General features: G+C 41.0%; 1 protein-coding gene across 3 annotated transcripts in view; it reads right to left on the bottom strand.

The window, feature by feature from the left end:
• The window catches only part of ZNF106 (zinc finger protein 106), a 128,376-nt gene that overhangs the window by 85,041 nt on the left and 30,835 nt on the right, over positions 1-12,500 (bottom strand). For all 3 annotated transcript variants that reach the window (XM_077262511.1, XM_077262516.1, XM_077262522.1), the window contains exons 2-4: positions 8,174-8,258; positions 4,647-4,708; positions 267-461 (exon numbers count right to left, since the gene is read on the bottom strand). In XM_077262511.1, the coding sequence (XP_077118626.1) occupies positions 267-461; positions 4,647-4,708; positions 8,174-8,227 (311 nt within the window). In that variant the 5' untranslated portion in view covers positions 8,228-8,258. The remainder of the gene's footprint in view (positions 1-266; positions 462-4,646; positions 4,709-8,173; positions 8,259-12,500) is intronic.

The following is a 12,500-nucleotide window of genomic DNA, read 5'->3' as shown; positions in this document are numbered from 1 at the left end:
TATCGTTGGCGCGATAGATACCAGCGTATAAATGAAAAGCATACATTGGTTTGCTTATAGAGCTCACACAAGAGTCATGGAGATGATGGGGGAAAAAAAACGTACATGACATTTGAAGTCTGGTAAGGTTACTCCATGTCACACAGCTCTGCTGGGACTAGCAAAATGTGAAGTGAAGAAGCATGTTCTTTCATTTTCATTCCCATTAGCAATATTGTGCAACTAAAAGACCAAGTGCAAACAGTGGAAATAATAAAGGAACTTACCGGCTTTGTTTCTTCCTTTTATTAATAAGTTGGATAAGTTCCTTGTCAAAGTATTCTTCCTCCACCTCTTCCCTGTCTTCTTCCTTTTCCAGGTCATCGATGTTATCTTTATGTAGCTGACTAGAGATGTGCTTGGCATAAGTTGATAGGCCCACCACTGTCACCCTGCAGACCCGGCACTGATGGCTGCAGTCTCTGGGGAGAGAAGCAGAAGGAGGGCACTCAATTCTTCCGACAGGCATCGCTGGCTATGCTGTGTTTCCTCTACGGGCAGGGTCTCCTTGAACAATTGCTATGGCTCTGAGAAACCCTCTGGCACAGAGAAAGTTTATTCAGCGGCCGTCCACTTATGGAGTAAATCACAAGTAAAGAACCGTTAGGATAGATTTTTCTCCAACAATTAAGAGGCAAAGCTTTAAAAAAAAAAAAGTAAAGAAATTAAAAAAGATCTTCTTTAATTGTTGTACTGAAAATCGTGCCCACAGAGGACACACAGCATAGAGGAAGGGAGGCTGGGCAGGGGAGGTGGGCTTACAGAGCTAGTGACCCCAGCCCTGAAACCCAAGCATGGTGGCAGCTGCTGTGAGCCACTTCTGACACGCTCTTCACTTTTATTTCTAGCACAGCAAGTTCAGAAAGGGTCCAAGGGGGGTGGGAGAGTAACCAATCACATGGCAGTAACCAGATCCCGGACAGCTGAAAAGCAGGATGGGAATGTAGAAATTACAGCACTGGAGCAAATGAAGAGAGTGCCTGTCTAGTATCCCACACGTGGAGCATGGCTACAGCAAACATGGAATTATGGGGCAGGAGGCTGTGTGGGGGCATCAACAGCTGCAGAGAGGAGCACAAATGGTGGCAGCATCTGTGCACAGACCAAAGTGAATTTATCTACGCTTTCTAAAACTGGTCACAGATACGAGAAGGTTACCGGCTTATCCCCAATGTCATCCTTCTCTCATCAGAAAGGAGCAGGATGGTTAGATTTCAATGCATCCAAAAATATTTTTCTCCTTAAGTATAAAAATAAACAAATAAATAAATGACAGTGATCACAAGTTTTGCAGATCTCGGTCATCATACTCATTGCTCGGCTCCTGATTTCTTTTGATTTCTTGGCACTGTACTCGTATGTATCACTGTGATCACGGTGAGGCCATTACCAGCTACGTATGAGCATACTCATTACTTGAGGACCTAGCAAACTTGAGATCTAAAACTTATTCTTTAATATTTAAAAAGTAAAAGGTCTTACCAAAGACCAACATATAAAGATGCATTAAAAACAAGAAAACAAACAAACAAAAAAAAAAAAAAAAACATACCCTCCACGGGTATCGTACCTGCCACATAAATGAAAACGGACCTCCAATATACAGTGTGATACCCCACATAGCCTCCTATATGCATGCAAACATCCCATACACATGTAAACAAAAACAAACACATACTTCACTCATCTCCGACGCACTGACTCTCCACACATTAGACAAACCGGTACCTGTGGCTAGCTGGTTTAGCTGACAGGGATTTCCACCATGCCCCTGGATGACCAGGTGCAGACCATGAGAAAAGCTATGCAAATAATGTCCAAAAAAGATAAATCGTTGCACTTACCGGTATTAACCCCTTAGTGACAGAGCCAATTTTGCACTTAATGACCAAGCCAATTTTTACAATTCTGACCATTGTCACTTTTATGAGGTTATAACTCTGGAACACTTTAACGGATCCCGCTGACCCTGATAGTGGTGGAATGAACAAAGAGCCAGCACTCGACTAGAGATGGAAGTTGATGGTGCAAGTGAAAGGAGTCCCAAGACCCCAAGAGCTCCAAGAAAATTAAATCACTGCACTCATCATAATAATAGTGGTAACATTTCTTCGATATGACTCGCATTTATTTATGAAAAAAATGGAAATATGGCGAAAATTTTTCAATTTTCAAACTTTGAATTCTTATGCCCTTAAATCTGAGAGATATATGTCACAAAAAATTCTAATTAACATTTCCCACAGGTCTACTTTACATCAGCACAATTTTGGAACCAAATTTTATTTTTTGTAGGATGTTATAAGGGTTAAAGCTTGACCAGTGATTTCTCATTTTTACAACATCGGTTTTTTTTTTAGGGACCACATCACATTTGAAGTCACCTTGTGGGGTGTACATGACAGAAAATACCCAAAGGTAACACCATTCTAGAAAATGCACCCCTCAAGGTGCTCAAAACCACATTCAAGAAGTTAATTAACCCATTACGTGCTTCACAGGAACTGAAGCAATGTGGAAGGAAAAAAATGAACATTTAACTTTTCTTCACAAACATTTTACTTCAGAACCATTTTTTTTATTTTCACAAGTGTAAAAAGAGAAAATTAACCACAAAATTTGTTGGGCAGTTTCTCCTGAATACGCCGATACCCCATATGTGGGGGGTAAACCACTGTTTGTGCGCACGGCAGAGCTCGGAAAGGTAGGAGCATCGCTTGACTTTTTCAATGCAGAATTGGCTGGAATTGAGATTGGATGCCATGTCGCATTTGAAGAGCCCCTGGTGTGACTAAACAGTGGAAACTCCCCACAAATGACACCATTTTGGAAACTAGACCCCCCCCAAGAAACTTATCTAGATGTGTGGTGAGCATTTTGAACCCCCAAGTGCTTCACAGAAGTTTATAACAGAGCCGTGAAAATAAAAAAATCATATTTTTTTCCACAAAAATTATCTTTTTGCCCCCAATTTTTTATTTTCCCAAGGGTATCTGGAGAAATTGGACCCCAAAAGTTGTTGTGCAATTTGTCCTGAGTACCCTGATACCCCATATGTGGGGGGAAACACTGTTTGGGCGCATAGCAGAGCTCGGAAGGGAAGGAGCGCCGTTTTGGAATGCAGACTTTGATGGGATAGTCTGCGGGTATCATGTTGTATTTGCAGAGCCCTTAATGTACCTAAACAGTAGAAACCCCCCACAAGTGACCCCATTTTGGAAACTAGACCCCCCAAGGAACTTATCTAGATGTGTTGTGAGAACTTTCAACACCCAAGTTTCACTAAAGTTTATAACGCAGAACCGTGAAAATTCCAGAATGCTGTAGATAAGCCCCTGATGCTGCTGGGCTTAGCTCACCCTCGATTTTGGGGGTGACAGGTTCCCTTTAAGGAACGACTGGCTTTTTGCAAATTTTCAAAGCTAAGTGATTGGCTGCCAGTGACAACTACTCCACTTTACTTTTGCACTTGTGTTGATACATATCCCCTTATGTCGTCTGTCAGATTTACTCTGATCACTTTATTTGCAGCACTGTCGTTAGGGCTGATAATTGAGTTCCAACCACCACGCACACAAAGAATTACAAAAAAAAAAAAACCTGTGTTCTAATTTCAAGCAATGTTTGCCATCTATCACATAAATCAGTGGCAGCAAAAGAGCTAAAGAGGTAATTCCAGCTAGTAAAGTAAAGTTATATTATATCATCACTATGTGGTTCGACTGCTGGGCCCCTCACTGATCTAGCGGAGGAACTCATGGCTCAGTGAACTTTCCTAATTTTTCTTTGCACAGCGACACCTCGGGCTCCTGCTGTGCAGAGAAAGGCAACATTCAAATGAACTTTATCAGAAGTGAATAACCCTTTATGTCTAATTTAATCATGTATGGGTTTACACACAGCCTCCACCATAATCTCGTGGATGGATTAGGAAGTCCTTAGGCTAGGTTCACATTGCGTTAGGGCAATCCGTTTAGCGTTAGCGGATTGCGCTATCGCAATGTATTTGTAGGGGCCGCGTTTAGGGGTCGCGCCAACGTCCCCGATCTGCGAGAGCGGGGAACGGACCTCGGGCGCGCCGTGGACGCTGCAAGCAGCGTCCGAGGCGCGCTACAAAAGAACGGCACATCGCTAGCGCGAGCCGAAAAAGGCACGCGCTAGCAGCGAAATTTACATTGCTGTCAATGGGTGCGCTAACGGACCCGTTGCACGGCGTTAATTGCAACATTTTCGCTGTGCAATGCTGTCCGTTAGCGACCACCCACTAACGCAATGTGAACCTAGCCTTATATGTCCCACGTCTCTTGTTTATGAGAATATGACAAATTCTCCAATGTCTTCATATTGGGAGAACGTGTGTAGGATGTGCGATGAAGAGCTGAACAGATGAGTAGATATTTCCAGGCAGTGAACCCCGGCACTAAAGACATTTCTTGGGGGCATGAAGTTGATAATGGCCACCAGCTGTTCTTCCCATGGAAGCATGTGAGATTTCTAGCATATAGATGGTGCTGGTTATTTCACGCCTCTTTACTACAAGTCGCAACAGATGGCATACATGAAATGGTGTCAGATCAGAGGAATTTAAAGCCAAAACTAAGTATTACCTGCCCTGTAAGTTCTCCAGTTCCCGGTGATGAAGCATACTCCGCATGTGTTCATCCATTTCCTGTACGAGAGAAGTAAAATTATTCATTCACCTGTGTATATATATATATATATATATATATATATATATATATATATATTATATTATATATATATATATATATATATATATATATATATATATATATATATATATATATATATATATATATATATATATCTCCGAAAAATGGTGCAATATACCGTCCCTTCTGCAAACCACCAGGTGATATATTCACACACATAGAAAAACTGGGATTATCAGTTGGTACAGTGTACATTTGCAATTTATCTGTGGCTTCCCTTAGGCCTGAGAGTATGTGCCCACTATCCGGAGTTGCTGCGTGTTTGACGCTGCGTTCTTATGTAGCGTCAAACCCACAGCGTCCAGATGTTACAGCATAGTGGATGGGTTTTCAAATAATCCCATGTCCACTATGCGTCCACAGACGCCAGTGGATTAAACTGGGTTACAAAGGTTGTTGTCCCTCGGACAAGGTTAATTCTGTTTTTTTTTATTGATAGATCTGGCGATTCTAAACACGGCGATACCAAATATGTGTAGGTGTGATTTTTTATTATTGTTTTATTTTGATTGGGGTGAAAGGGGGTGATTTGAACTTACCGTATATACTTGAGTATAAGCCGAGATTTTCAGCCCACTTTTTTGGGCTGAAATTGCCCCTCTCGGCTTATACTCGAGTCATACCCAGGGGTCGGGAGGGGAGGGGGAGCTGTCTAATTATACTCACCTGCTCCTGGCCCGGCCCTGCAGGTCCCTGCTTCCCGACGCTGCAGTTTCTTCCTGTAGTGAGAGGTCACATGGTACCGCTCATTACAGTAATGAATATGCGGCTCCACCTCCCATAGGGGTGGTGCCACATATTCATTACTGTAATGAGCGGTAACGGTGACCTCACTACAGGAAGAAAATGTGGCGCCGGGGAACAGACGTGAAGGGACCTTGCCGGGAGCAGGTGAGTATGACGGGGGCAGTGCGCGATAGTCACCTGCTCCTTGTTCCACCGTCGGCGCCGCTGTGTCTTCCGCAGTGATGCTCAGGTCAGAGGGCGCGGTGACGCGATTAGTGCACGCCGCCCTCTTCCTGAACGTCGGTGCAGAGGATGGGAAGACACAGCGGCGGTCAGCGGTGGAACGGGGAGCAGGTGACTATAGCAAGTGCCGGGGGCCTGAGAGGTGAGTATGTGATTTTTACAGGCTTGCTATGAGCGCCGACCACAGGGTGCACCGTACACGGTCAGCCGAATGATTCACTGCGCGCAATTGGCATAATAAGTGCTTGCATTATGTGTAGATCAGCGATTTATGTTATTTCAGTGGAAAATTCAGAATATACCGCTGTGTCCCTCAGACAATTTTGAGTGTTCCTGATAGATTTTTTCATGCTGATATCAGATCGGACTTCAGATTTTTCCTATCACGTAAGGTTTTTGAGAAATGATGCAAAACATTATAATATTCTGTTATAATTTTAAAAACTCATATGAACTTTTTCTGAAACCGTATATTCTGAATTTTCCACTGAAATAACAAATCGCTGATCTACAGATATGCAATCACTTGTTATGCGAATTGCGAGCAGGCGCAGTGAATCATACGGCTGACCGTGTATGCTGCATCCTGTGGTCGGCGCTCATAGCAAGCCTGTAATACTGCTGCATAGAGGTGATCTGAGCATCATCTCTATGTAGCAGAGCCGATCAGGCTATGCCAGCTTCTAGCCTCCCATGGCTATTGAAACATGGCAAAAGTAATAAAAAAAAGTAATAATAAAAAAATATAAAAGTTCAAATCACTCCAATCAAAATAAAACAATTAAAAAAAAAATTAAACCTACACATATTTGGTATCACCGCGTTCAGGATAGCCCGATCAATAAAAAAAAAAAAAGAATTAACCTGATCACTAAACGGCGTAGCGAGGAAAAAAAAAATCAAAAACGCCAGAATTATGTTTTTTTGGTCGCCACGACATTGCATCATTAAAATGCAATAACGGGCAATCAAAAAAACGTATCTGCATATAAGTGGTATCATTAAAAACGTTAGGTTGGCACGCAAAAAATAAGCCCTCACCCAACACCAGATCACGAAAAATGGAGACGCTACGGGTCTCGGGAAATTGAGCAATTTTTTTTTTTTTTTAGCAAACTTTGGAATTTTTTTTCACTACTTAGATAAAAGAGAACCTAGACATGTTTGGAATCTATGAACTCGCAATGACCTGGAAAATCATAATAACAGGTCAGTTTTAGCATTTAGTGAACCTAGCAAAAAAGCCAAACAAAAAACAAGTGTGGGATTGCATTTTCTTTTTGCAATTTCTCCACACTTGGATTTTTTTCTCAGTTTCTAGTACACGACATGGTAAAACCAATGGTGTCATTGAAAACTACAACTTGTCCTGCAAAAAATAAGCCCTCACATGGCTTATGACAGAAAAATAAAAAAAGGTTATGGCTCTGGGAAGCTTTGGTCATGAAGGTGTTAAAAACCTTACGTGATATAGACTTTTGGAGCACATATTAGTGTTCAGCATATCAAAATCTATAAGATACAATATAATTTTCTCAGAGGACAAGAACTTCCCTGAAATTTGTTGCACAGTGTTATCTGTGGAGATGGACATGTGGCGCATCATTCCAGACAGCAGCATGTAATTTTCTCTTGTGGAGACGCTAGAGAAATGTCACCCATAAAATGTACTGAACACGGTGAATCCGCACGGTTCAGTGATCACATGCAGATTCACCTGCGTTCAATAGACGTCAGCGCTTTGGATGCAGCGGACATATGCTGTGTCCAAAACTCTGCTACTTCCGGATTGTGTGCACCAGGCCTGAAAGTGCGAGGTGCACAAATATACAATGCAATGAGCTCTGCTACATCTGCAGCCTTATGTTGCTTTTCCTTTATATGCTTTGTGCCAGGTTCCACTTCTTATTCAGTGAACGTTCATCTTTGATCTCAAATTTGTCTTTCTTCCATTGTAATAGGTTCAAGAGATTCCACGCTGACTAACTTTATGATGTACATGTTTATGGCTGCGGTTTCTTCTTCCCGTTACGAAGCGTTAAAGGGATGCTCTGGGGAATAAAACTGATCGCTACAATACCTCAAACTGGGTAGAATTATTAAAGAGAGATAATACTAACTGATTCAATTCTGGTTCCCAATTGGTGTCACCCCTGGAACCTGCTCACGTCTGCGACACACCAGAAAAACCCGGTCAGCAAATCGTTAGTTGAGACCAGTGATCGGACGAGAGACCATGTCCAGTGCGACAAGAACAAGACAATGAAGCTAAGACCATCAGGGATTGGGTGAACACCCTTTACATGCGTTACGGGAATTAGGGAGGAGTAAAAAAAAATACATTTTTTTTTTTTTTTTTAACCCGTTTGACGATTTTTTAGCATAACTTATTTCACGTTGAATACTCTAAACGACTTAAATATATTTTTTACCTTTTTGGAACTGTACACGATTTCGCATAAGATGCATTTTCGTTCCTGCACCATTGTCTCTTCTTAGGGAATACTCACGCCATAACTGCAAAAAATAAAGTTAAATTGTCATTAAAGAATTACACACAACTATTGGATTTCACCCTTTGCAATGTAAAGGGGAAAATATGTAGCTTTACAGCACCATATTATTATTATTATTTATTATTATAGCGCCATTTATTCCATGGCGCTTTACATGTGAGGAGGGGTGTACATAATAAAAACAGGTACAATAATCTTGAACAATACAAGTCACAACTGGTACAGGAGGAGAGAGGACCCTGCCCACGAGGGCTCACAATCTACAATCACAATATCTAGGCTAGGTCTGCAATGGAAATACCCTGTATGTACATATGTACATAGCAGCAAACATACCCTCCTAAACATAGGGGAATACATGGTTAAATGCTCACAATACTACAATGATTCTGCACAACACATCATATTCAATCATGTTTCGTACATTGATACACAATCAACTCAGAAATATGCATCCACAATAACATTCTATTCTATGCTCATATCACAAGCCAAACTCTACAACATTGCTGTATAATTGCTCTAGCCAGCAAAATAATAGAAAAAAATGTTTAAGTAATTAAGGTTAGTTAGATTAAGGGAATCTGTCCTCAGGATTTCATACCCCAAACTATTAATTTAAGCATGTAGTGCCTTCAAAGACAAGTCCAGCAACACCTTAGTGAGAAATACCATTATCACGCGCAGTATTAACCCGATAATGACCGCCAATATGTCTTTTAACTGATCTGAGATATAAGAGAATAGCCTCCCCATACAGGTGACAATCCAGCAGCTACCGGCTGTACACTATTGCTGACAACTTGCTGCATCAGCCATGATCAGTGTTGGCACCATCCAAATCTGTTTAACCCCTTAGATGCTGCTTTCAATAGTGACTACATCATTATAAATGGTTAACAGAGTGTGGTGGGCTTCCTCCTAATCCAAATTGGTGCCCTCAGATCATGATTTTGTGGTCCTGATGTTTGCGATTGGCAATTCATGACCAAATAGCGGCCTAAGAGTCTGCCGGCTGTTGTTACCTGTTCAGAAGTTAGCGGCATTTAGGTGGTAAAAATACACATTCATTTCTGTCATGTGACTTTGCATTAATTCCTGAAAAGCAACTGAAGGGTTAATAAATTACCTGACAGCAGTTTTCAATATGTCAGGGGGTGCTGTTTTTAAAATGGTATCACTTTTGGGGGTTTCCAAATATATGGGACCCCTAAAGGCACTTCAAACATGGCTAAGTCCCTAAAAAAATAAATTTTGTAAGTTTCCTTGAAAAAATGAAAAATTACTGCTACATTTTTAAACCTCCTAAAATGCTAACAAAATAAAAGAACATTTTATAAATGGTGCTGATGTAAAGCCGACATGTGGGAAATGTTGTTTATTAATGTTTTGCTGTGGTATGCTATCTGGATTAAAGGGATAATCATTCAAAGTTTGAAAATTGCTAATTTTTTTACATTTTTCTCAAATTTGATATTTTTTTATAACTACACACAAAACATATCGGCCTAAATTTATCATTATCATAAAGTATAATGTGTTACGAAAAAATAATTATCAAATTCACTGGGATTTGTTGAAGCGCTCCAGAGTTATTACCACAAAGTGACACTGGTCAGATTTCAAAAATTTGGCTCCGTCACTAAGGGGTTAATATCGAATGACAAAGATACTGATCAATAATAATATCAAGAAACGTTATTGACAATGCCAATACCAAAAGATGAGAATATCACCCGACAATAATATCCCTAAGTAGATTCTCTGGGACGGTCACCAAAGAAACCGACAAAAGTGTATAAAAGAGAAACTATTTTATACCCCAAATCAAATGTTAAGTATAAAATTGATAAAAACAAACAGCAACAAAAATATTACAACCAAGAAACATTAATTCCTTAAGCTTACGGTCATAATGTCATAGTTACCAGAAAGGAACCCTTCACATAGTGCCTCCTGGTTATGCCACCTCGGTGTGGCCCTCATCTCCTTGGTATGGCACATCTTTCTCTGGGACACATCTCTGAGTGCTAACCTTTCTTCAGTCTCACATCATCTCTCCTCTCCTTACATGTTAACCAGGTGGCATCACCACCTAATGGTGGAAATACGATAGTAGTATTCTTGTGATCCTTGTGCACCTTTGTACTTTAAGCCACTATAAACAATGATAGGGGTATTCTGATTATCATGTCTAAAGGTACCGTCACACTCAGCAACTTTCCAACGAGAACGACAACGATCCGTGACGTTGCAGCGTCCTGGATAGCGATCTCGTTGTGTTTGACACGCAGCAGCGATCTGGATCCCGCTGGGATATCGCTGGTCGGAGCTAGAAGTCCAGAACTTTATTTCGTCGTCAGGTCAGCGTGTATCGTCATGTTTGACATCAAAAGCAACGATGTCAGCAATGCCAGACATGGAGCTAACGACCTGTGAGAACGAGAAGTGAGTCACCGTTACGTCACTGGATCGCTCCTGCATCGTTCTGGAGCTGCTGTGTTTGACGTCTCTACAGCGACCTAAACAGCGACGCTGCAGCGATCGGCTCGTTGTCTATATCGCTGCAGCGTGGCTGAGTGTGACGGTACCTTAAGGCCTTTTACAGATTGACCAAAGGCCTACGGTTTAGATGCAGATGAAAAAATTATATATACCCATATTTCAATATTTTATATCTGCATATCTTATACCTTTGCATACTGAGAAATCAGCGTTTGAATAGATATGCAAATGAGGATTAAGAGCTGCGATAGATCTGAAACATCTGTCACTACAGATCTACTCCCCGCCCTGCGCTGCCACCTCCTGCTTGACTGATGGCACACATAGAATAGAGACCATCAGTCAACCGGTAGGAGGTAGGAAATAGAGCTGGAGTGACAGAGGCTTCAAATCTACCATAGCTCTTCAGGCTCATCTGCATATCAATTCAATCACCAATTCCTCAGTAATGTAGCAAAAGACTGGCCATTTAAAGGTATGGATGGACTTGTCTTTGAAAGAGCTACATATACATATAAATAGTTTGGGATCTGAAATCCTACTGATATATTTCCTTTAAAAGGAAGTGATATGAATCAACTATAAGATCCTTCCAATATGCAGAAATCCTAGCATGCAACATATACAGTAAAACAGCACTTATCTAAAATTACCCTGACAGTTCCCAGCATGTATCAATACACTATTACAGTAAGCCTAGCAGCCCTGCAGACACTGAACTGCTTGGGAACCAGCACTATAAATACATGGGACACCGGTGATTGGAGACGAGAGGGAGTTCAGGACAAAGGCCACGACACAGCTAGCATGTTTAAGAACCTAGATGATTGGCGAAAATAATCACAATATATCATAATATCTATCTATCTATCTATCTATATATAATAAAACGAAATGTGTTAAGGGGTTTTCTCATGGACGAAAGCTGGGTCACACCATGAAAGAAGTTTCTCCAGTTCCCTTCAGATCTTTTTCCACGCTGACTCAATATGAGCCAGTGCTACAAGTATTTTCTTCCACAATGAAGCCCCCCCGTCTGCAGTAAAGTCCTTATGTGAAGGCTATTTTTTCCTACCGATCTATGCCTGTAATGTTCTAACTATATGAAGCGACAGCTGAAAGGAACAAGGCCGCGCCACGCGCCGGGAGCAGTTGTTCCTAAAATCTGAAGACTTTCACTGCTCGCAAGTTTCCCTGGCAAGAAAAGACATTGGGGATGGAGACCGATGCAAGGGAAAGTGTAACCACTTTTCACAAAGACCGGCCAGAAATCATGTTGAAAACATACTGCAAGTAAAAAGGGTCACACATATATATTATATACATATTATATATGCACATGCATATTTTTTTACTCTTTTTTATTATTATTATTATTATTATTTTTTTTTTACTTGTAGTATCTTCTCAATGTATTTCTCTGGCTGGCCTTTTAATAGATTCCTCTTCAAAAATGAATCCCTTTGAAAAACAAAACTACCTGAAATAAAGCCCTTGACTGTGGGGAGTAGTTTTATAGAGAGGCGCTTATACTTCTGTTCGTTCTGCCGCGCCATAAAACTTTATGGGACATACAGACAATTTAGAGGGAATGTATGGCCACCGGCAATAACAGATGAATGGCTGGGATTTCAGAAGTTGGACCTGGGCGATCGGCTGATCATAGTTTGTAAAGTAGAGAGAATATACATATATGGGGTATAATGGTCTAAAGTGCAGGAACCCATACTAGCTGTGT

Source organism: Ranitomeya variabilis, chromosome 1 (assembly GCF_051348905.1).
Source record: "Ranitomeya variabilis isolate aRanVar5 chromosome 1, aRanVar5.hap1, whole genome shotgun sequence".
NCBI classification, from domain to species: domain Eukaryota; kingdom Metazoa; phylum Chordata; class Amphibia; order Anura; family Dendrobatidae; genus Ranitomeya; species Ranitomeya variabilis.
Note: the sequence above shows the minus strand (reverse complement) of the source record. Positions and strands in the feature narration are given on the sequence as shown.